Source organism: Pseudorasbora parva, chromosome 23 (assembly GCF_024679245.1).
Source record: "Pseudorasbora parva isolate DD20220531a chromosome 23, ASM2467924v1, whole genome shotgun sequence".
In the NCBI taxonomy this organism is placed as follows: Eukaryota; Metazoa; Chordata; class Actinopteri; order Cypriniformes; family Gobionidae; genus Pseudorasbora; species Pseudorasbora parva.
The window spans coordinates 15,452,250-15,478,993 of record NC_090194.1 but is presented as its reverse complement, the minus strand read 5'-3'; the positions used below and the strand labels follow the sequence as shown (position 1 = coordinate 15,478,993).

General features: G+C 40.4%; 1 protein-coding gene across 2 annotated transcripts in view; it reads right to left on the bottom strand.

Annotated features, from left to right (window-relative positions):
* Window positions 1–26,744, bottom strand: part of sardh (sarcosine dehydrogenase) — a 76,410-nt gene that overhangs the window by 14,282 nt on the left and 35,384 nt on the right. For both annotated transcript variants that reach the window (XM_067432812.1, XM_067432811.1), the window contains exons 10-17: window positions 21,496–21,586; window positions 20,657–20,798; window positions 11,123–11,206; window positions 10,796–10,909; window positions 10,502–10,640; window positions 10,201–10,314; window positions 9,884–10,031; window positions 2,066–2,159 (exon numbers count right to left, since the gene is read on the bottom strand). In XM_067432812.1, the coding sequence (XP_067288913.1) occupies window positions 2,066–2,159; window positions 9,884–10,031; window positions 10,201–10,314; window positions 10,502–10,640; window positions 10,796–10,909; window positions 11,123–11,206; window positions 20,657–20,798; window positions 21,496–21,586 (926 nt within the window). The remainder of the gene's footprint in view (window positions 1–2,065; window positions 2,160–9,883; window positions 10,032–10,200; window positions 10,315–10,501; window positions 10,641–10,795; window positions 10,910–11,122; window positions 11,207–20,656; window positions 20,799–21,495; window positions 21,587–26,744) is intronic.

Sequence of the window (26,744 nt, the reverse complement as noted above, 5' to 3'; positions counted from 1 at the left end):
CTTCAGCTGCCTTCACACTTCAGAAAGCTCAACTGTACCTGCCTTTCTCTCTTACCGAACATGCATTAACACCCAACCAGAGATCAAGATACAGTATCAACAGCGCTAAACAGCACCGCACACAACAGTCACTTAGATAATAGGCTGGCCGCTCTCCAGAACCTGCAGCAGTAACAGACGCATTCGAGTGTGTGTATTACAGTGTGTTTGCAGTCATCAGCAAGAAGCGGTTAATTGTCCAAGGCCTGAGGGGCTGAAAGAAATGTGGCAAGGCTGAGATCATGAAGGACACCATTATCAGCCAGAAACAAGCACTGCGCTCTCAACTATAATCTGCAGGGAGAAACGGTGAAGTATTTCTGGCTGTCAGTAGTTGGACTTCAATTCAACACACTGTAAGGTTGGTACCCTTTTACCCCAAATCCACTAGTCCTAGCCTTAGATACCACATCTGCAGACTGTTCATGGACCAGCAAAAATATGTGGAAAACCGATTTGTTGGCTTTATTCAATTTATGTCAAACTGCAAATTTTTTATCAGTACAACACGAACGAAATTGGTATTTTTCCCAGCAGCCCTTCCAGGAAGAACTAGCCAAAGGATTTGCTGTATGCAATGTTCATGGCATCAAATCTTTGAAAGGGTTTAGTTCGAAACGATCTGTAGTTGAGAAATGCATTTATATTTCTGTTTGTTATACAAGTTACAAGCTGATTTCAGATGCGCCCCCCTTTAAATGTCACAAAAACGGCATTTACCAGCATATACACAACTGTTGGGGTCAATAAGATTTTTCTTTTTAATTAACACTTTTATTCAGCAAGGACACAAAAGAGATAGTAAAGAGATTTCTGATGCAGGGTTGAGAGGGTTACTTTTAAAATGTATTTCACAACAGATTACAAAACACATGCTTTAAAAAGTATTTTTGTAATGTATTTCGTTAGATTACACAAATTTTGAAACTTAAATCTAAATACTTAGATTAATTTTTCAAAATAGAATAATTTTGAATACTAATATGTATATAACACAGAACCACCAAACATAAGCATATTTCTTTAAACAACATAAGCTTTCCACAATATTTCTTGAAGCAAATATTAGAATAAAGAAAAAATGTATATATATATATATATATATATATATATATATATATATATATATATATATATATATATATATATATATATATATATATATATATTGATAGTCAAACGTAGTTATTAGCTTCAGAAGAGACGTGCTAAATGAAAAAATATGATCTTTAAACAAAATAAAAAGATTGTACACACCCTCCTGTTCAAAAGCTAACGTGCTAATTATTTAAACATTATCAACACATAATGTGTAAATTAAATAAATGACATTAAAATAATCACTAATCTAAAATTTTAGTATCATCTTGATATACTGATATACATCTTGATATACTGTTATGCATGACCACATTCTGAGTTGTGTGGGAGAAACAGTGTGAAGGGGTGAGGTGCGGTGCGGTGCGGTGCGGTGAGGTGAGAAAAGATAAAAGTGCATGACATCAGCCAAGCCAATAGAGTTGTGTGTCTATAACAGTCACAAGAGCGGAAGCAGCCCATCTGCCTGATGAACACATACGGTACACACAAACGCACGTACACATGCATGAGGAAAGTGTCCATTAGATTGTCATTTCAGTTTTTACTAGGGTTGTAAAGCGTTTAAAATTATTAATCTAATTAATTACATGATGTGCAGATTACTTTATTTAATTCACTCTTTCCCCCGCCAGTGTTTTTGAAAAAAGTTGCCAGTCACTGCCAGCATTTTTTATCATTTTCACAAACGTTTAATGGCCCCCAGCATATTTTGTTTTATGAATATCTGAACATGCAGTATGTCAAAAGAAAGTACAGACTTTCTGCTTTTAAACAAAACAAAAAAGAAAACTTTTATTCTAGCTTCATGCATTCCTTTTTATAGTGGTTCTGAAGCAAGAGCCACTAATTAGAGCATGAGCAAATGAGTCTGACAGAGCTGAAACTGCACAAAAATGCGAGGACAGGGAGAAGAGGAGAGCGTTACCTTGTGTTCAGCTGCATTCACTATCTTGTGTGTGGAGAAGGGGAAAGCATCATTGCTGAGGTCGGAGTCCAGCACTTCCTGCAGAAGCTCACGGCTGTCAGAACACAAATTGCATGCATTACTCTCCCATTACAGAACCATTCCAACAAAATCAATACTTCATAAATCAGTATCAGCTTTACACAAGTTAGTGAAATGTACCAGAGGAAAGGTCATGAGAAACCTTTTCATGAGAAAATACATTCTACCACTCTTTCTCAATTTCTTAATTATTTAATGTAATAATTTTAATGTAAAATGAGGTTTCCTAGGTTTAAAATGATATAACTAATTTAATATAAAATTATATTTTAAAGGTGTAGAGTGTAGTGTTTATGAGGATCTATTGAGATAAATGTAATATAATGTACAAAACTATGTTTTCAGTGGTGTATAAAGACCTTACATAATGAACCTTTGTTTTTATTACCTTAGAATGATCCATTTCTATCTACATACACGGCGAGTCCCCTTACAGTGAAGTCGCCATTTTGTGCCGCCATGTTTCTACAGTAGCCCTAAATGGACAAACTGCTCGACAGAGAGCTAGTTACTCTCTGCTGTCTCAGATAACGACATCTTTGTCCTGTGTCGGCCACTGTAGATTCTCTGTGTTCTTCGAAAGAGAGGGCTGAGCGGTGGTCATAAAGGGATGGACATGGTCAGAAACAATGCTCAGGTAGGCCATGGCATCAATTGGCACTAAGGGTCTTAAAGTGTGCCAAGAAAACATCCCCCACACCATTACACCACCACCAGCCTGCACATTGGTAACAAGGCGTGATGGATCCATCCTCTCATTCTGTTTACTCCAAATTCTGGCTCTACCATCTGAATGTCTCAACAGAAATCAAGACTCATCAGACCAGGAAACATTTTTCCAGTCTTCAACTGTCACAAATGCTTTGCTGCATAACTTGGTTGTAACAAGTGGTTATTTTAGTCAAATTTGCTCTTCTATCAGCTTGAATAAGTCGGCCCATTCTCCTCTGACCTCTAGCATCAACAAGGCATTTTCGCCCACAGGACTGCCGCATACTGGATGTTTTCCCTTTTCACACCATTCTTTGTAATCCCTAGAAATGGTTGTGTGTGAAAATCCCAGTAATTGAGCAGATTGTGAAATACTCAGACCGGCCAGTCTGGCACCAACAACCATTCCACGCTCAAAATTGCTTAAATCACCTTTCTTTCCTCTTCTGACATTCAGTTTGGAGTTCAGGAGATTGTCTTGACCAGAACTACACAACTAAATGGATTGCAGCTTGATAAATGCCATATATATGGCATTTAATATGCAGAGTAAAACCATTTCACAAAAGGCAGAAAAGATAAAAAGTCCTGAATACAAAAGTGCATATGAAATGCAGCAAATTAACATAAGAGCCTGGTTATTATTATTATAATACATTCTTTATGGATTGCAGGAAAATGGCCCTGTGTGTCACCATTTATACTCTCTCCATTTCATCAGGTCAGCCATCAGTCTCTCTCTCCTATTTACTCTCTCCATCAGTGTTCCTTTCTATTTTCAACCTGCGGCCCTCGCCTGACCTGCTCTTTTCCTGCGAAAGTGTGTGTGTGTGTGTGTGTGTGTGTGTGTGTGTGTGTTTGTGTGTGTGTGTGTGTGTGTGTGTGTGTGTGGGTGCAATGGACGTGTTCTTGCTGCATCATTTGGGGTGACAGGAACAGCTTGGCCTGTTTTGCATTAGCATGTGTGTTAACAAAAGCAGAAGGAGGCCTGACGGATGTTTGCTCAGGAGCACGAGTGTGTGTTTGGCTTCATGCTACATGTATCACACAGTACAGTTATTTTCCAGAAACAGCCAAAGAGAAGAAAATGACATCTGTGTGGGCAGAGTAAAGACAGGAAAAAAGGTTTGAAAAAGGTAAAGGAGTCAGGGGAGCGATGTAACGCATGAGGAAAGAAATTATGAAGGTGGATTGCCTTGTTTTCGAAGGACTTCATCATTTGTGTGTGTGTGTGTGTTTAAGGGTAGTCTCCTTCCCTCCACCCACTCAAACATCACTCTGTTCACTGAAGCACAAAGGCCAACAACCACTCTAATTATACAGTGTGTATGTGTGCGTGTGTGTGTGTGTGTGTGTGTGTGTGTGTGTGTGTGTGTGTGTGAGTGAGTGAATCTAATTAGGCGTTCTGTCTCTCCTTTAGCAGTGTCAGTTAAGCATGGATCAGATATAGTCTTAATGAAATCACTTTTCACCACAGAGCACAAACGATGAGAAATAAAGCGAGGTGCTCAACCAAAACGCACTGAAAATCTTGACGTACATAAAATGTACTTTATTCTTGAGTGCAGAAATTAACATTTAAAGGTGCCCTAGAATGAGTTCAAACAATACGCTAAATTGTTCTCTGATATCTACATAGATGGTATGTGGCTTATTATTTAAGGGCAAAAAGGTCCAAAAAAGGTTTTACAGGTCCATTTACAACCCTATAAATTGTCCCTAGGATGTGATGCTCTGTTTTGCCTTATTTTAAAGGGTCATACATATTAATGTTGAGCTCAGCTCTGATTGGCTTATTTCAGCAGCTCACACAAGTTCAGTTGTTCTGCGAAGCGGCTCGTGAGTCCTGACAGAACACAGACTGACTGAATGACACCTTAAGCAGAACATCTCAAATGGAGATTGCTAAAATGTATCTTACTTGTTTATTGGTGTTTTCAGATCATCCCCGCGTGCGAGAGCGAGCGCTTGTGTGCATATGATTGCCAGATTGCACTGGACAGTGTACATATTATTTTCACAAAAAGCTCTGAATGGGGGATTTCAATTACTGGCAACCGCAAGCACGAATGCTCTTCTTTCCCCTCGACAAAACCAGAACCAGTGGTTTTTGTTCAAGTTTTTATTTTTTAAACTACATTTTAGACTCGTCTTTTTCGTCAATGATATTGCATGTTTATATAACATTAGTCACAATGTAGGCCACGCAGTGACTGTTATGTACTCTGAAATGCATGCAAAAACATCATACTTAAATATATATTTTTTACAAAATTAATAGAAGGTTTGTCAAATGACTATTGCTTTCACTTATACGATGGAGAAGGTGAAGTTAGCTAGAAGGATCGAGTGAGCGATCTGTAAGCAACTAAACTAAGGTGGTATGACATGCGTATCTGCTGTACTAGCATCTTGCGTTATCTAGACAATGCTGTCTCTCTAAGAAACTTTCAATTTAATCAGAAATAGTTTAAACAGTCAATAAGTGGATAAATCACTACTTACTGCTTGCAGGAATATTGGAATTGCCCCTTTCTTGAGATGTTTCTTGAGCATATTAGAATCGTTTTTGAAGGATTAAGTGACTCTGAAGACTGGCGTAATGAGGCTGAAAATTCAGCTTTGATCACAGCATATTTATATGCTTATGGGACCCTGGACCCTAAAACCAGTCATAAGTTGAGCTGTATATTTGTGGCAACAGCCAACAACACATTGTATGGATCAAAATTATCGCTTTTTCTTAGTAATAAGTAAAGATCATGTTCTATGAATATATTTTGTACATTTCCTACCATAAATATATAAAAAGTTTATTAGTAGTAGTAATATGCATTGCTAAGGACTTCATTTGGACAACTTTAAAGACGATTTTCTCAAATCTTTTAAATTTAATTTTTTTTTGACCCTCCAAAAGATTCCAAAATGTTAAAATTGTTGCATCTCGGCCAAATATTGTGGTCACACTCTCTCTCACACACACACACACACACACACACACACACACACACACACACACACACACACACACACACACACACTCACACTCACACACTCACACACTCACACACTCACACACTCACACTCACACTCACACTCACACTCACACTCACACTCTCTCTGACACACACACACACACACTCACACACACGCGTTCACTATCTTTGTGGGGACTCTTCATAGATGTAATGGTTTTTATACCGTACAAACCGTATTTTCTATCCCCCTACACTGCCCCTGCCCCTAAACCTACCCATCACAGGAAACATTCTGTATTTTTACTTTCTCAGAAAAACTCATCCAGTATGATTTATAAGCCTTTTAAAAAGTGGGGACCACTGGCTGGTTCCCACAATGTAGGTAATCTCAGGTTTTACTATCCTTATGGGGACATTTGGTCCCCACAATGTAATATAAACAAGGACACACACACTTTTTTTCTTTTGTGAAACAAAAAGAGAAATTGTGTTGAATGTTCAGGCTGCTCTCTTCCATACAGTAAAAGTGGATGGTGAGTCAAGGCAGTCAAGCTCCGAAAATAACAAAAATAAAAGTAATCCATGTGGCTAGTGCACTATATTCCAAGTATTCTGAGGACAGACAACAGTTTTATGTGAGGAACAGACTACAATTAAAGTTGCGTCTTGAAAATCTTGCCTGGATGTGGTCACCATTCACATTCACTGTTAAATAGCTTGGAAACTCTGCTATGAATAACTGCTTTTGTGTTCCAAAGACAGACATAAGGCTGAATAAATGTCATGAATTCTCATTTTCATGTTCATTAAAATGTTCTTTGTAGGAAAGAACAAAATCTGCCCGCTTTGGCTGATAAATAGCATGCATCTGCTGATTCCATCTCTTGACTTCATAGCAAATCATCACCCTTCGGTCAAGCTCGCAGTCGTTTCAGAACGCTGCGAACACAGCTGTGCATGTTTCTACATGACGATAAAGCATGCATTCACACTTCAGGAGTCAATATAAGCACACAGTCGCTTGGTCTGCTAATGCTGCATAAATCTCACTCCTGTCTTGACAGGAACCCATATGACACAGGGATCATTTTAATATGCACACAACAGCCTTTCAGACAGAATGTGGCTCAGAACATCTTTACCCAAATACACTGCATCTTATGAGCTTCTGGGGTCCCCTAAACCATGTCTAGATATTCAAAAACAATGAGATTTACACTAGTAGAACAAATTCCTTGAATCAAACATCCTTCGTTGATCCTGGAACATGTCGTACTTGGGTAAACCACATTTTCAGGGAAGAAAGCATAGTTTTAAACACAATGTAATAAATCTAAGTAAAATACTCTCATGATGACAAGGCCAACCATAAAAATCATGCTATTACTTCGACATTTCCTCAGCTGTATCTATACATGGGACGTGTCTCATTCCACTTACTAGTTCACTATGATACACATATGTATATTCAATCACTACCAAATTAATTTACACACACAAAAAACAACAACATTGAGCTTTGTGTTCAACCGATAGGACTTCTGGCATAATGTTGATTACAACAAAAATTATTTTGACCTTTACTTAAAAAATTAATAAATAAATAAATAAATAAATAAATCTGGATCCAGTGAGGCACTTACAAAGGACTTCCATAAACAATAAGTCTGTTAAGATGATTTTATTTTGAGAAAAAATCTAGTAACCTTTTGCATTTATTTATAGTGTTTATAGCATATAGCATTGTTTAAAGCTACACTGCCATTCAAAATTTGGGAGTAAAAAAGAAAGAAAAATGCTTCACTACATTTTTTTATTATTATGGCACACATGGTGTTGAATCAGCTTAACTTGCAATGAACCCAGAATATTCCTCTAAGACGACATGATAACATTTTTGGTAAGTGAACAAAGTGAGCAGTTGATTCTCAATGGTTTTTATGGTGCCCTTTGTGAAAATCTCTAGAGCGCGAACATTTCGGTGCATTGGCGTGATGAATAAGGGAGCAGACTGAGAACCTAGGGAGATCTTAAAGGGAATGATAGTAACTCCTGTTCATTAGAAACACTACTGTTCTCATTATGATGTGACAGATCAACTGCCCTCTCCTAAGCCATGAAGAGTAGTGAAGGAGGGATGAAGAGGGAGATTTCACAAAGCTGCTAACTCTTTAATCAAGCTTTCATCTGGACATTGAAAAGGATTGAAGGACACGGTGGAAGGACACACTGTTTTGATGAGCAAAGCAGAAGTGCTTTAAAGGGCTCATATTATGAAACATCTAACTTCCCTTGATCTTCTGAAAGAACAGTTTCAGAATAACTTTAAGAACTCGGAGTCAAAAAAGACCCTTTTATTTAGACAAAACTTCAAAAAACCCTTGTTCAGAGCGACTGGGATAAAAACAAAATGAAAGTCCATCTCATACTTTTAAGAGCACCAGGCACTGGAAAACAGTTACTATAACATAATCCAATTTATACGTTGCTTGGCAAACAATTTATTAGAATACACAGCTACTTATGAATGGCCACCAATGGAGAATTTATTTTTGCGCAGAAGAATGGTATAGATACAGCATCTACCAACAGGGCTTAACTTCCAATGTTAACTAACTAAATCTTGACCCATTGGTTGCTGTCAATTTCCCATGTAAAATGGGGAGGAAAGTAAAAAAAAATGCCCCATAGGGTCATAGGGAGGTTGGAAAACTACTGTATAATATTTGACTTATGGCTCCTTTGACAATCATCGCTCCTTATGGCTATGGCAATTGTGGCCTAATGGTTTAGAGAGTCAGAGTAATTCCGATTCTCAATACCGGGCCGGAAATGACTTAGGTGTCCTTGAGCAAGGCACCTAACCACCAATCGCTCCCTGGGGAAACAGCAAAAATGGCTGCCCACTGCTCTGTGTGTGTGTGTGTGTTCAGTTTGCAGTGTGTGTGTGTGTTCACTACTCACTAGTCCTAATGTGTGTGCACTAACTTGGATGGGTTAAATGCAGACTCATTCCATATGGGTTACCATACTTGGCCTTCACATGTCACTTTCACTTTTTTCAGTTGTTTACAGGGCAGAGCTGAGAGAGACAGCATCTGGAATAGTTTCATGTTAGAGGCGACAGACAGCAGATGTTATTACTGCATACAGCAGCACATCTGGAAAGAAAGAAGGTGGAAAAGAGGGAATCTTGAATTTAAAGTCCTCAATTACAATTTTACCCATTCAGCTGGAGGTGAGGCATTGCATGAATGAACAAAATTGTGTAAAAGAGTGTTGGCTGTGTGGTCTGCATAGGCAGCTGACTACTAAGGGAACATCCTAACTGATATTAAACCTCATTAGTGACTGATTTGGAAAATTCTAAAAAGGCAGCAGCTCAAACGATTGATTTTGATAAAGTTTGATGTTAGCATGTTGATAAGCTAACAAGAATACATTTTAAAATACATAAAATTTATTGGATAAAAAAAGCAATTTTTTACTTAGACTGAACCATTTAATCAATACTTCAATATCAAAAGTCAGCATGTTGCTAAGCTAAAGATGTGATGCTTTAATACATACAGTAGCTTAGGCATTGACAGTATGATGATATATTGTGGTGACGATATGATATAAAGTGTATTGATAGAAATTTTGCTAAATTATTTATTTAAATTAATTATTTAAAAGAAATTTTACAGAGAATTGAGTTGCGGTCGTCAGTAAAATGGCATTTGCGGGTCAAATTGTTTGCGAATAGACAACGTACAACATAGACGTGCATTATGCAAATGTCTTTTCTAGTGGCGTAGAACCATCACGCTTGTAGGTTTCAAAACAAAAGTAACTTGTATAGGCAGTTCAGAATCAGTTCTTTCTTAAGGGAGACAATAACTTAATTTATCGTACACAATGGACTTTCAGAACGTTTACATGTCACAAACAGCTGTATTAAACACTGCATGAAAGTGCCTGTTAAAAAAAAACATAATGAAATTTAACAATTCACTAGATTTTGATCAGAGTCTATTTATTTGTGTGTGTGTGCGCTTGTGCCAACCTCTTGGGCCCCTGTATGCTGATCATGCCCATGTCCTCAGTGTGGTCTATTAGTGTGCAGTGGAAACCCTGGTCCTGCAGAATTGACTGGATGTGGCTCCAGTTGTGCTGGGCCACACCACCTCCAATGGCCAGGTAGTATGCATCACCTTCAACACACACACAAACACACACACACACACGCACATGCACACACGCGTGAATATAAACTCATGACTTCCTCCTAACATGCTGATGAGATGCTCATAACGTCCTGTTTCAATGCCTTACACATCAGTTCTGTGACCCTGAACAGAATAACTCATGTGTGTTGTTTACCATTAGATTCAGGTGTCAGTGGGAGGTGGGCGGGGCTTGGCTCCAAACGACTGACGGTGAGGTCAGACTCAACACCACCCCTTTTGTTTAACATGCAGGTGTAGACTGTGGAGCCTGAAATACACAATCAGTCAAGATGATTAAACTTCAGAAAGGTTTACCACTGAAACTATGTGGTCAGACAAAACAATGCGACTAGATACTATATGTGAAAAATAGAAAAAAGGAAGTGAAAACAGATACACTCAGTTTGGATGGATGGGAGACTGAATTGGCAGACAGACATCACAGAGATTCTCACCTGGAGCTTTGTTGACATCAGCTGTAAACAGCCAATCAGCTGCCTTCTTTGCATCCGGACCAGTCAGGTAAAACTTACCAAAGTAAGACATATCAAACACAGCTACAGCATTTCTACAGGTCAGACACTCGTCCCGAATCTGAGATTAAACAAAAATGTAAAAATATATACATTTAAAAAAAAAAAAAATACAAAAATTCAAACAAACACCACAAAAAAACTTTAAATAAATAAATACATAAATAATGAAACTGGACACAAACACTCATTAAAACATCCACAGAGGTTGCTCACCACATCATGATGTGGAGGGAAGTCAAAAGTGTACTCTTTGCCAAGTATCCCGCTGTATTTGTACACAGTGTTCTTGGGGACATCATAGGCTCCGTAGTAATCATAATTTAGAACCTGAGAAAAGGCCAATAGCAAACACCAATTTAGAAGACCAATCAATCAACCGTCAACAGAGGTGGTGTGTGTGTGTGTGTGTGTGTGTGTGTGTGTGTGTGTGTGTGTGTGTGTGTGTGTGTGTGTGTGTGTGTGTGTGTGTGTGTGTGTGTGTGTGTGTGTGTGTGTGTGTGTGTGTGTGTGTGTGTGTGTGTGTGTGTGTGTAAATCTCACTGGAGCAGGACCATCCTGGTTGAACCATCCAGGTCTCTCCCAGCCATGTCTCTCTTGAAACACACAGCCCTGTTCCTGTAGCACCTGTTAAACACAACCATCAAATATCAAATATTTCGGTTTCTAAGAGCATTGTAGGCTGTTGCTAAAGGCAGCAAAGAATCGTAAATATGGAAATTTCAAACTGAATGACAACAAAAACAGTGTTTGAGCACAAAAGGAGGGGAAATGATTGTAAATAAACAGCTGTTCTGTGAGTTCCCCCAGCCTTCCAAAGCAAAATGCCATGCCATACAGGTAGGAAAGCTGTTACTATAGTATTTTTAACATAACTGTTTAAAGAATAGAAAAAGTAAAATTCCATTTTCAACTGTTTAAAGAATAGAAAAGGTAAGATGCCATTTTCAGAGATAAGCCTACTCTTACAGAGGCAAATGTAGACTGTTTTTGCCTGACGTCCTAGCCCCCCTAAAACTAAAATCACCTATCTGAAAGATTGAACTAATTCTTCAAGAAAGTTTATAATTTTTTACGTGTTTTAAGTATAATATGGTTGAAAATTCACGTGTACACAAATTCCCAATCCCATTTCTACCCCTTACCCATTCCCATTCCCCAGCCCCTTCATTTTGCACGTTCACGTGAAGGGGAGGGGTGGTAGGTTTTGGAAATTCTCTTCTTGAAAAAATATTTCTCAAAGGATCATTGTTTTAAGAAACGGCTTTATTCACACCAACCAAAGCAACAAAGCCAGAGTAAAGACACTGCTGTCCCTTGGCCTGTCTGACATATATATCCCAGCAATCTTCCCAAAATGGCAGTTAACCTTTAGTTCTTTCTACAGGGAGTGCAGAATTATTAGGCAAGTTGTATTTTTGAGGATTCATTTTATTATTGAACAACAACCATGTTCTCAATGAACACAAAAAAACTCATTAATATCAAAGCTGAATATTTTTGGAAGTTTTAGTTTTTAGATTTAGCTATTTTAGGGGGATATCTGTGTGTGCAGGTGACTATTACTGTGCATAATGATTAGGCAACTTAACAAAAAACAAATTTATACCCATTTAAATTATTTATTTTTACCAGTGAAACCAATATAACATCTCAACATTCACAAATATACATTTCTGACATTCAAAAACCAAACAAAAACAAATCAGTGACCAATATAGCCACCTTTCTTTGCAAGGACACTCAAAAGCCTGCCATCCATGGATTCTGTCAGTGTTTTGATCTGTTCACCATCAACATTGCGTGCAGCAGCAACCACAGCCTCCCAGAAACTGTTCAGAGAGGTGTACTGTTTTCCCTCCTTGTAAATCACACATTTGATGATGGACCACAGGTTCTCAATGGGGTTCAGATCAGGTGAACAAGGAGGCCATATCATTAGATTTTCTTCTTTTATACCCTTTCTTGCCAGCCACGCTGTGGAGTACTTGGATGCGTGTGATGGAGCATTGTCCTGCATGAAAATCATGTTTTTCTTGAAGGATGCAGACTTCTTCCTGTACCACTGCTTGAAGAAGGTGTCTTCCAGAAACTGGCAGTAGGACTGGGAGTTGAGCTTGACTGCATCCTCAACCCGAAAAGGCCCCACAAGCTCATCTTTGATGATACCAGCCCAAACCAGTACTCCACCTCCACCTTGCTGGCATCTGAGTCGGACTGGAGCTCTCTGCCCTTTACCAATCGAGCCACAGGCCCATCCATCTGGCCCATCAAGACTCACTCTCATTTCATCAGTCCATAAAACCTTAGAAAAATCAGTCTTGAGATATTTCTTGGCCCAGTCTTGACGTTTCAGCTTGTGTGTCTTGTTCAGTGGTGGTCGACTTTCTGCCTTTCTTACCTTGGCCATGTCTCTGAGTATTGCACACCTTGTGCTTTTGGGCACTCCAGTGATGTTGCAGCTCTGAAATATGGCCAAACTGGTGGCAAGTGGCATCTTGGCAGCTGCACGCTTGATTTTTCTCAGTTCACGGGCAGTTATTTTGCGCCTTGGTTTTTCCACACGCTTCTTGCGACCCTGTTGACTATTTTGAATGAAACGCTTGATTGTCTGATGATCACGCTTCAGAAGCTTGGCTATTTTAAGACTGTTGCATCCCTCTGCAATATATCTCACTATTTTTGACTTTTCTGAGCCTGTCAAGTCCTTCTTTTGACCCATTTTGCCAAAGGAAAGGAAGTTGCCTAATAATTATGCACACCTGATATAGGGTGTTGATGTCATTAGACCACACCCCTTCTCATTACAGAGATGCACATCACCTAATATGCTTAATTGGTAGTAGGCTTTTCAGCCTATACAGCTTGGAGTAAGACAACATGCATAACGAGGATGATGTGGTCAAAATACTCATTTGCCTAATAATTCTGCACTCCCTGTATAGCTGTTCTCCTGGCTCACCACACTTCAAGTTCTTTTTCTGTCGATCATACAGCCTTTGTATGTCCATTTTTGAGCACGCCCTTGTCCGCACTTAATGTCCACACACATGGGCAAACGCAACCTCAGCACACTGATAAAGAATAGTGAAACTCTTATGAAACTCTTCCACATTAGTTAGAAATAAGGGTAAGGTAGAGGTAAGTAGAAGGTGTAGGAGCCAGACAGTCGATTTTTGGGGATCATACTTCAAATGAAGGGCTATGATGAATTCCCTCTCATACACAGACTACAGTGCTGCTAGAATGTGTGTAGTGATGTTGCCACCGGGGATGGATCACTTGTGTTTTGCTGCCAGTTTCTCCGTAGCTTGCTAAACGCACTATATGAGTGATGTGAACACAAATTAATAATCGAGTTTAAACAAATATCTGGTCATCCTTCATAAAGCAGTCACTATTTATACCACTTATCGTCTGTAAACTCTTGTATTACCAAGGCAACAATTGACTCGTTTGTATTACATTGCAAAGAGCTCTGTTATCGCAGCACCACATTAGAAAACAAAACCATATCCATACCGGCCAGCTCGGATCGTCACAAAAGGGAGCGGTTAATAAACAAAGATAACAGTTTGGCCCAATGGAAAAATGGCTCCACTAGTCTTGTATGTTCTGTATCGTCTTAGAAAACTCGAACGCTTGTACGTTTTTGAACTGAATACAAGTGCACAGTCTTAAACACAGTCTTAAACACAGTCTTAACTTAACTCAGTTAGCGAGGCAGTAAGTACACTAAAACAGTTATATCGATCAATATCGGAAAACGGAAATATCGGATGTGTGTCAATATACCGCCCCTATACTCACTGCCTACAGTTTTGTTGATAACCCTTTATCGATCCGACTGTCTGTAGGTGGGAACACAAAATTGCGGAAGTACAATCTGTATTTCATGAAAGCCTAAAACTGTCAAAAGTCTGATGATGCAAAACAGGGACAATAAATATGAATTTCTCGGTCCTAACACTGACAAAGAGTAATCATTTTTCATTTACATATACTATAGACACTGTAACAATACAGAATGATTTCAGTATTAATTAATTGTTTATGATCCAAGTCAAAATGGTTTAATTGTTTGGTAATATTGTTTAGTAAAATTGTTAAGTAATAACTGGACTCCTCAATTAGTCACACAATTCGGAGCATAATCCATGTCTCGAGAACAAATAGTGCGGGATAAGTTATGTATAGGGATGGGTTCCCTAACCATGTAGGTAATATCAAAAGTGATGCTTGTCTCATCAAACACCCCTAATCAAAACTGATTCTGGGCAGAAATGCCAGTTTAGGCATAATAAAAGGTTTTGAATGTGGCATCTTTCCCTTATGCTTTTGTTTTCCACCGCTCAAAATAGCCCGTCACGATTTCTCCAGCTATTCTTGAGCTCTAAAACAAAAAGAAGGAATTGGTCCACCCTCCTTCCCGGCCCCCCACACAGCACCAAATTCTCGCATTCTATCTCCCAGGCCAGAGAAACACTGGTTGCTAGGCAATTTGCCTTCCTTCTCCAGGGTTTTTGAAGTCCATGCATTATTCTACTGGAGTAAAGTATGAGCTGACAAGCTTTCCATGAGTCACACACAGCAGCTTGTCTTATCCAGCATGAAACGCTATTATTTATTGTTTTTCATAATGATAATGCTAGTGTTCTTTAACAGGCCCAGGCTAAAATATTATTTTCAGGAATTAATTCAGCCACTGTTCCCATGCCAATGAGCCACCAGGGTACATGCTGTCCATGTTGTTCCTTAACAGAGGAATTTATAGAAGTATGTGTCAAATAGGTGTTGATAAACATTGAGAAGAAATTGAAAGCTTAAAAAGGGGTGATGAATTGAGAAATCACTTTTCCCTTGAGCTTTTGATATATAAAAGTTCATGGTAATATAAGAATATCCTCTAACTTTCAGAGCTGAAAACTTAATTGTTAATCAAAGAAAAACTTTTATAGACACCAGGCTCAGCAAACGGTCCCGTGCTTCATACTTGCGTCACTGTGCGATGAAACACCGCCTATACAGAATCTACAGCGCGTCTAATCCAGTAGCCCCGCCCACTGACTCATGGAGGGCTTGTGCTAGCTGGTCAACAACAATAAACATGTCGAGGAAGATTAAGATTTTCCTGTTTGTGGAAGAACACAGTCGCTGTATAAGCTTCCTTCGGATCCTAATATTAGGAATGAGTGGTTGAACATTATTTTTAATGAAGTTCCAGTTCACACGGGGAAGACATGTTCACTTCAGTTCACTGCGAGATCATTTGTAAACAAATCTCCGGTCGATGCTGGATTTGGTTCCGACAGGAATGGAGCAACACACTTATGTTAGTAAAACGTGTTTTTTATATGTAATAGTACTGCATTGTTATAGATCGTTTTGCTTATGTGTACGTGTCTAACAGAGCATAACTTTAGCACGCTGGACTCATATGGGCCAGGGCTTGCAAAGCCCGGCAGGCCGATGAATCTCATTATATTCCTTTCTTGTTCTGCTACTCTCTCTCTCAAGTTGACATCTGAAGGGCGGCGCGATCGCCGAACGTGTATGTGTGCGCGCGGTTCGCGCTTATATCGTCCGATCTTAGGGGCTATGTGTAATATAAAAATAATCCAATTATTATAAAAAATAGTCCAATCAATCGCGGGTGGATGAAAAATAAATAAATCATTGTGTTTGTAATGATAAAGACGTTTACGAGCCCCGTGATCGAGAAAATAATTCTGGTTGCCGCTTCTCCCTCATTCTCTCCTCTCTCATGTGAACTGAACTGACAGGGGAGCTTAAGCTCATTAAATATGCAAATCTTATCCAATCCTAGCCGTGGGTGTTTACTTCCAAGTCTCCAGTGCATGCCGCATGGCCATCAAAACCCAGCGTTTTGGGGAGAGCCTCAAAAACAGTGTAGAAAATAGCCTATTACTTATTAGTTATGATGTTTTTGAATGTAAAAACCACACAAACATCATTAGTTGACCTCAGGGATGGATAAAAGGGATGGACATGGTCAAAAACAATGCTCAGGTAGGCCGTGGCATTTAAATAATGCCCAATTGGCACTAAGGCGCCTAAAGTGTGCCAAGAAAATATCCCCCACACCATTACACCACCACCACCAGCCTGCACATTGGTAACAAGGCATGATGGATCCATGTTCTCATTCTGTTTTCACCAAATTCTGACTCTACCATCTGAATGTTTCAACAGAAACCGAGACTCATCAGACCAGGCAAAAAAATTTCAGTCTTTAACTGTCCAATTTTGGTGAGCTTGTGCAAATTGTAGCCTCTTTTTCCTATTTGTAGTGGAGATGAGTGGGCCACACCCCTAAATGAATTGAGGCAACTGCCTTGTGATTGGTTAATTAGATAATTGCATTAATGACAATTTGAACAGGTGTTCCTAATAATCCTTGAGGTGAGTGTACAATCATGTGATGTCAGTAATAGAAAGCTTGTAAATTTAAGGGATGGTTGATCCAAAAATGAACATTCTACCATAATTTATTAACTATTATATTGGTAAAAATCTCCAATAGAACTCAAAAGGAGGGGCAATCTGCAAAAATCATCATAAAAGGAGTTTAATGAAAGAAAATCTCTCTCCCAGGGGGCACGGCTTGTCTTAGGATGGTACGCCAAGATGATAGCATCCACTATCCAGTGGAGAAACCTCTGTTTTGAGAGAGCCTTTCCATTCTGCTGGCCTCCAAGTACACAAAGAGCCATTCTGAGGTTCTGAAGCTAAGCATGTGGTCCATGTACACAAGCAGTTCTCCTCTCATACAGTTTGTTAAGATTCAGGCTGAAAAGCATAACGCTGATCAAGCAATTACCGGGACTTTCTGATGGGAAGAATCAATTAACCAATCAATGAGCACACCGTGTAGAAGGGGCTCTTACTGAAGTGATAATGTCAACTACTGCTGGAGGAAGGCCACTTAAGTCCTCCACGTCCCGTCCAGAAACCACACGTGGAGGTTCCAGAGGTCTGGACGCTGGTGCTAAGTGCATATTCTAGGGGAACTCCTTCCCTGTAGAAAATTAAGGCCTGACCACCTAAAACAGTATCATATGAAGCAATCCAAGCGGCGTGACTGTGGCTGGGGATGCCATATGTCCCAGGAGCCTCTGAAACAGTAGAATCGCTATCCTGCTCTTGAACAAATTCAAGTAGTTCAGCACTGACTCAGACTGAACTGCCGACTCCTGCCTGTTTGGCAAAAGAAGAGGAGGATGAGAAGGCAAGGCACTGCTTCGCCTCCAGTGGTCCATGTCAACCTCCATCATGATTAGTGATTGCATTAAACCACACTGCATTATCGATTATATATCAATGTATTGTGCAGCCCTAATAAAAACATACATTATATGGAAAATAATAGCCTAAACATTCTTCAAAATATGATATTTTGTGTTCTACAGAAAAGAAAAGAAAAATCATACAGGTTTGGAACGAAATGAGAGTGAGTAGATAATGACAGAACTCACATTTTGGGTGAACTATCCCTCTAACACACATATTGATATAAATGAAGGTTGAAAAGTTAACTTTTGAGATTAGATGAAAGACAGGTGTCTTTTTAACCAACTTATATCAGTATCACATCCCTTTGCTAACACTTAGCTGGATTAAGATTTCCAAGACGGAAAGAGATGAAATATTTAAGAGGAATGTCTAATTTATAGTCATCTTGGTGAGGCTCAGTGGTCTAAATGAACGCAGTGTGTTATTATTGCTAGCTATCTATATTTCAGCAGGCTATTATTCACTAGGATAAAGCCTTCTTGTGCGGCTTCACGCCTGGAGCCTAGCCAGAACAAAGTGGTATTTTTGGAAACACTTAAACATCATCTTTTTAGCAGTAGCTTAGCAACAAGTCTTTCGAGCAGCCCCACAGATGCTGGCAGCAAAACACTGGCTAATAGATTCACACATAACACTTTTGGCTACCTAAGTGTAAGCTAAGGTGCCAAGTTGTGAAATATCTCAGTCTCAAGTTAAATAATGATTTACACTTAAAGGATGACGTTTTGATATAATTAACGCAATTTGTTCTCACATCAGGCTTCTGGAAATTTTTTGTCTCAATAAAAGCAATTACAAACTGACAGGAAGATGGGTGTGAAAGCAGGACATAAACAGAAAGAGCAATGAGTAGAGAAAAAAAGGAAGGCACATTTATTTCACATTAGTACGTAGCTAAATTATTCTCTTGATGAAGCTAATTAAGATCACTGCTAAACAAGTGGTAACAGCAAAACACACTTTATACCTTATGTGTGCTGGTAATATTTCACCCCACAATCAACAGAAAAAGAAGGACCATTTTTTTCTTTTTTTCAAATTCAGCCTTCGCTCCCTACGTGCATCAATGTGCCTTGGCCGCTGCAGTTTTGGAGACGCTCCGTCTAGCCATCACAATATGACCCTTGTCAAATCTTCACGCTTGCCTATTTTTCCTGCTTTTAACACATCAACTTTGAGGAAAAATTTATATATTATATATAATATATCCCACCCACAAACAGGTGCCGTGATAAAGATAAAGATAATCAGTGTTATTCACTTCATCTGAAAGGGGTCATAATCTTATGCCTGATGTAGTAACATTATAAATGTCTTTACTGTCACTTTTGATCAATGTTCTTGCTGAATAAAAGTTTACTTAAAAAAAAAAAAAACAATTCGGTCAGATCTGAGGAGTCATATTTATGGCCCCATTGTTTTTAATGCTGATTTGACATTTATTATTAAAATATAGTAGCCTGGATGCCAGCCTAACTTAGCCCCGCCCACACATTTTTTAGGTCGGGCAGTTCGGTCTGGCCTCAATTCATAAAGGAGTTATTATCTCTGAACAGAAACTGTTCGGACCAATGAAATCATCAGGGCAGGCTTTAGACGATGACGGACAGATGATCAACAGTAACGTAATCATGCACGTCATCAAAGGGGCTTGGATTATATTTGTTTGAACGGAGAGCTTGTTTGTTTATGCATTCACCTTCAGAATTTCTCTCAGAAATGATGATCATGTTGGGTAAGTACTCTGTGTATCACCGGCTGACACCGGCAAAGATCGTGTATTCCAGCATGCGTGCAGACAGGGTTGCCAAGTTTTTACAAGAAAACCCGCCAACTACTAGCCGTACACAATAGCTTCTCGGGGGTTCTCTGGGGAAAATGGTGTTTGGGGGGTAAAATGTGTGTTATTTTGGCAAGGTTGCCTGCTAAAATTCGCACTCATGTGTCTATATATCACATAATAGTCGCTTCAACCCGCAGACATAGAAAACAACCCGTGGAAAAACGCGGACTTGGCAACACAGTGCAGTTGAGCTCTGTTGACATTTGACAATGCTTGGCTTCGTTGCTCTGATTGGTTGTAGGTCTATCCAATTGAGGTCTTTCCTGGTTCGGTTGAAACACGCCCCATAATCACAGCCCAATGGAGCAGTTTCAGACTCATATTCTGACTAGAATTGAGTATGATCACGTCAGGCTAAAAATATAGATTTTTTTGTTACATTTTGTTAGTTAACAATTTCTACACAAAATAGAAAAATTGAAAAATAACCAAATAATAAGAAATATATTTGAGTTGTTTTACCTTAATTTGGGGATAGTTCATATAAAAATGAAAAAGATATTCGGAAGAATGTTTTTAACAAAGCAGAAATAACAACCATTCACTACCATAGTAGGGAAAAATACTATGGTAGGGAATGGTTTTCGTTCTCTCTGCTTAGTTACAAACATTCTTCAAAATATCTTATTTTGTGTTCAGCAGAACAAAGAAACTCATAGAGGTTTGAAACATCTTGAGGGTGAGTAAATGATGACAGATTGAATTTGTGAACTATCCCTTTAATGCTTGTTTTGTCTTATTTTAAATAATTGTAAGCCATCTTGAGGTCTCTCTGGAAGTTCGAGTACCCTTGGTTGAGAGCTGCTTATCTAATGTGCATGCACGTTTAGGAAATCATATTTGATTATTATGAACTGCAAAACAAAGACGTCTTGAGGCAGACGTTGATAAGTTGATGAGATGTAAGAGAAGGGTAAAACCTGGTGAAAGGGATCTTTCCTCATGTTGCGGCTGGCTAAAGGTTCATCAAAGGGAAAAACTACTGAATAGTTTTTGGCGTATGACTCGTGACTTCGTTCTCTGATCCAGCGGTTGTTGTCGGTCAGGGAATGGTGGAATCGCCTGAGTTACAGACAAAGGGAGATGAAATAAGAAACGGAGTGACACACACACACACACACACACACACACAGACATCACCTAATTTTCAAGGCACAGGAGCGAATACTAGCCGAGGCTGGACAACGAGTTCAGAGAGTGCTGCCCTCAGTGAATGCAGCTGACCTTGATAATACCTCTCATCTGATGTCCTGAGCTTGGTGTCATGATTCTTCTTTCACAGATTGAGCTTAGTGAGGAAACAGTACTAGCATTTTGTGTTCCCAAATTCTAAATGATCCAAACTGATCCCTTCTCACATGTAAATGAACAAGTGCTTCACTCTCAAAACATGCAACACATATATTTAATTAAATTACAGCCTTTGCCATTTCTCTTAAATATAGTCTGAATTGAGAACTAATGAATCGTATTGGTTCCTTCAGTGAACCATTTAAAATGACTCACAAATCATCGGTTTAGTCATGAGTCATGAGTTATTGGTTTCAGTCATCAAAAAAACTGACTCAATAAATTGTTCTGAATATTTTTAAGCTGTTCTGCCACCGAGTAAATCGGAATCGAACTCGGGGTCGGTCCAGGCAATCGGACCAAGTGTGAAAGCACCCTCAGTCTACCATTGGGAGTCAACACATAGCCCCGCCTGAAACACAGTACATAAAGTAGTACAAACAGCAGCACTTGCTCACACTAAACATACCTGATATCGTATCCGTACATATCTTTCTCGGGACGCCCATGAATTATCCAGTGAGCCAGCTCTTTGCCGCATCCTCCCCCTAACATCATACCTGTCAATCAAATCACAGAGCATATGTCAATCATCATCAAGCCACATAACTGTCAGTCAACTTTATCCTACTTCAATACAATCAGTCAAACTTGTGAACAACCCTAAGCACTAAGCCACACCATTTAACAAGTACCTCTCTAGAAACAATCTGACTGACAGCTGCCAATCAGTTCACCATGAACGTTACCCAGAAGAGTTGTGCCCGTCAGACTGAATCAATCATTGCAAGCTCTGAGCCGACGAGAAGAATACTGAACAGAAGTTAGAGGAATAGCAAGGAGGAATGAAGGACATTGTGAAGTGAGAGGTACATCAAGGAGGAGTGAAACAAATGGGCGACAGGATCTTAGAGTGTAAGAGCTGTACTGAGAGTCTATGGTGTCTCTAAAGGACTTTTGCTTCATTAGCTGGCTGATGACTTCATTAACATTAGCCAGCAACCACAGAGTCACTGAGTAATGGCCACCTTGAATTCCATGGCGTGCCACTGCTTTATCTCTGACACACTCGGTGTCCCTCATGCTGGGCAAAGTATTTCTAGAGCTTTCATGACAAAGCAGAGACACTAGGCTGTGCTTAGCAGGAACACTGTAATACAGAGCTGTCTTAGGTGCCAATCAAAAATAATGTGCTTTGCATTTAAACACGTGAGATGCAAAAGAATTAAAAGGGAAAAAAAGGTCTAGAAACGTGTTTTTAAAAACTTGTAAACCTGACATGAAAAAATTGTCCCAAAAAATATATTTTTTAAATGGAACAGTTTATTGCTCTACACAAATAAATGTGAATTGAATGTAAATTACTGAACCTTTAGACAATATTATTGTGGTGTGGCAAGCAGCGGGGCGAGGGACCGCGAGAGCGGGGCGGTGACGAGTGGTAATGAGTACCAGCTGCATGACACACCGGTCTCGTCTCACGGCCAAGTGACGGGAGCATAAAAGGAGGAGCCAAGGCAGCGGAAGACGAGAGAGGACCAGGCCTGGATTTTATGTTGAGTTTTGTTTAAGTTTTATTATGTATGTGTTGGCAGTCGTCCATAAGGGGCTGCCCACGTTTTATTATGTGTGTTTGTGGGCAGTCATCCGTGAGGGGCTGCCCGCGGTTTTACTTTCGTTTTGTTTATTTATTTGTATATTAAAGTTTGTTGAACGTTCGCCGGTTTCCGCCTCCTTCCTTCCAATCTAAGAACTTCGTTACACTGGTGCCGAAACCCGGGAGGGAAGGAGGGACATGCTGTCAAAGAGCCCTGGCTGCTGAGGGGGATTGCGGTGCTGACGAGGTCGGGCAGCGCGGATGAATGAGGACCGCGAGTGCTGCCCCGAGGCGATGGTGCTGGAACGAGGAAGATGGGACAGAGACCTCGCTGCCGTGCCCCTGGGTCGAGGTGGGGTGGCTGCCGTCCGAGAGGGAGCGAAGGAGTCGCCGCACTTGCCGTGGGCCGGAGCCTGCTGCCGTCCGCCGGATAGGGGAGGAGCAGGGAGGGTGGGGCTCGCTGCCGGGTCCCTCAGAAGGATGAGTCACCGCCGGCCACCAGGGGGCGGAGGAGGATTGAGCTGTCCACCAAGTGTCCAGTGCCATCGCACAGCACCGCGAGGAAGAGCCTCTTGGCGGGCGGAGGGCCGAACGGCAGTGTGTCTGGGAACCGGCGGAGGGCCGAACGGCAGTGTATCTGGGAACCGGACCAGATTTTTTTCTTTTTCTTTTTTTTTCTTTTTTCCCTCTCTCCCCTCTCTCGTTCTCTAGCTCCTCATGCTCCCGTCTCCATTTCTCTCGCCTCTCTGAGAGATTTCCGTCTCCATTTCTCTCGCCGCCGTGATCGGCCCCCCCGGGAGAGGGGGGGGGGGGGGTAGAGCGCAGTCTCGGGAGTGCCCCCCGGCCTGCGAGGGGCGATGGGGGTATGTGGTGTGGCAAGCAGCTGGGCGAGGGACCGCGAGAGCGGGCCGGTGACGAGTGGTAAAGAGTACCAGCTGCATGACACACCGGTCTCGTCTCGCGGCCGAGTGACGGGAGCATAAAAGGAGGAGCCAAGGCAACAGAAGACGAGAGAGGACCAGGCCTGGATTTTATGTTGAGTTTTGTTTAAGTTTTTTTATGTATGTGTGAGCAGTCGTCCGTGAGGGGCTGCCCACGTTTAATTATGTGTGTTTGTGGGCAGTCTTCCGTGAGGGGCTGCGCGCGATTTTACTTTCGTTTTGTTTATTTATTTGTATATTAAAGTTTGTTGAACGTTCGCCGGTTCCCGCCTCCTTCCTTCCAATCTAAGAACTTCGTTAGAATTATATATAAATACACACACACACACACACACACAAACACACACACACACACACACACACACACACACACACACACACACACCAGGCATAACATGATGACCAGCTTCCTCATAGTGTTGGTCCCCCCTTTGCTACCAAAACAACCCTGACCCGTCATGGCATGGTCTCCACAAAACCCCTGAAGGTGTGCTATAGTATCTGGCACCAAGTTGTTAGAAGCAGATCCTTTAAGTCCTGTAAGTTGTGAGGTGGGGGCTGCAGGGATCGGACTTGTTTTGAGGCAGGAGACATTATCCTGCTGAAAGAGGCCACAGCCACCAGGGAGTACCATTTCCATGAAAGGGTGTACATGGTCTGCAACAAAGCTAAAGTAGGGGGTATGTGTCAAAGTAATATCCACATGGATGCCAAGGACCCAAGGATTCCTAGCAAAACATTGCCTAAAGTATCACATTGCCTCCACCAGCTTGCCTTTTCCCATAGTGTATCCTTGTGCCATGTGTTCCCCAGGTAAGTGACGCACACGCAACCGGCTATCCAAGTTTTGTAAAGAAAAGTGATTCATTAGACCAGGCCACTTTCATACATTGCAGTTCTGATGCTCTCTGTTGGAGCTTTCGTGGACAGGGGTCAGCATGTGCACCCTGACTGGTCTGCAGCTATGCAGCCCCATACACAACAAACTGTGTTGCACTGTGTATCCTTTCACCTTTCAATACCAGCATTAATTTCTTGAATAATTTGAGCTATAGTAGCTTGTGTCTGTTTGATCGGACCACACGGCCAGCCTTCACTCCTTCACGTGCATCAATGAGGCTTGGTCATCAAACATAGGCAATTTGACGAAGTTACTGATATGTATTAGGGGTGTAAATTGGATATTGTCACAATAAAATATATCGATTTCGTTTTTTGTCAATACCTCAAAACATTCTGCGATACGATGCTACTATTCGATTTGATTCAGGAGTATATAATCAATATATTGATTTTATGTGCCTATTTTAGACAACCTCACAAATGTAACCAAAATATATAAACTGAAAATGTATCTAACAATTGCACATCCTGTATCCCAATTGCGACATCCACAACAAAATATACACTTCAGTGTTTTTTTATATAATAAAGAAAAAACTAAATGAGGGGTAAAATGCAAGTCACACATGCCATGACAACAGTCAAGAACAGTTAGTCTTCTGTGCTAAAATGTGAAATGTGTAAGTTCTAATGAAAATCCTCATTAGAAAACAACAAAAATAAGGTACTCCTGTTGTAGAAAAATACAAGAATATGCATCCGTTTCTGAGGATGCATATTCCCCACCCCCCTCTACAGACTACAGAGGCTCAATAACCATTTAGTCTTTGGTCTGTGTTTTGCTACAGCTGAACTATTAGGTCCGGAATGAGTGTTAAGCATTGCATGAGTTAGTGCTACTATATGGATAGACTTTCCCATATATATTTTTCTCTCAGGCCACACACACAGCAGTTCTCTTTCTTCATCAAAGTGAATCACCAGCAGTATTTCTGCAAATGTCAGGGGAGATGAGAAAGAAAACAAGGGGGAATAAAATGAAAGAGAGAAGGAGGTTGAGAGAGAAGGAAACTTCAGAGTGGTATATGAAACATGCGGATCACATCAATGTGTGTGTAGGTGCATTAAAGTACATGGTCCTGTTCCAAAACCTAGAGAGCTGCCCTGCAGTCTACTGCCCACATAGGCAGCTTTCTTCGAAGACAGCATCCTAAAGACCCGATACATACTTTGAATACTAACCGCTGTCATTTTGACAATGTTTTGACAATGTGGTCGTCTGTACATGAAAAATGCAAAGAAAAAACATTTCTGTTTTAAGTATATTGGTGCAGACTAAACTATGGTGGCCCAGTAGTGCAGCCATACTAAATTAAACCACAACACAACCAAAACAAGCCACAACGGATCACCACAACACACCGGAATCAAGCCAATACACAACAGAATCAAGCCACAACACAACAAAATTGCCAAAACACAACGAAAACGAAACAACACAACGGAATCAAGCCACAACACAATGGAATCAAGCCACAACACAACGGAATCAAGCCAAAACACAACGGAATCAAGCCACAACACAACGGAATCAAGCAACAACACAACGGAATCAAGCAACAACAAAACAGAATCAAGCAACAACACAACAGAATCAAGCCAAAACACAACGGAATCAAGCCACAACACAACGGAATCAAGCCACAACACAACGGAATCAAGCCAAAACACAACGGAATCCAGCCAAAACACAACGGAATTAAGCCAAAACACAACGGAATCAAGCAACAACACAACGGAATCAAGCCAAAACACAACGGAATCAAGCCACAACACAATGGAATCAAGCCACAACACAACGGAATCAAGCCACAACACAACGGAATCAAGCCAAAACACAAAGGAATCAAGCCACAACACAACGGAATCAAGCCACAACACAACGGAATCAAGCCAAAACACAAATGAATCAAGCCACAACACAACGGAATCAAGCAACAACACAACAGAATCAAGCCAAAACACAACGAAATGGCCACAACAGAATCAAGCCACAACACAACGAAATCGCCACAACACAACAGAATCAAGCCACAACACAACGAAATCGCCACAACACAACAGAATCAAGCCACAACACAACGAAATCGCCACAACACAACAGAATCAAGCCACAACACAACGAAATGCTCTTGACCACAAGGGGGCTCTCGGAGTACAGTAAAGTTAGTTTTCGTTGTGTTGTGGCGTAGTTCTCGTTACTGTAATTGAGTAGTTTTTCTCAGGAATTTTACTTTTTTAAAGTAGTTTAAAAACAGTGTACTTTTACTTTTACTT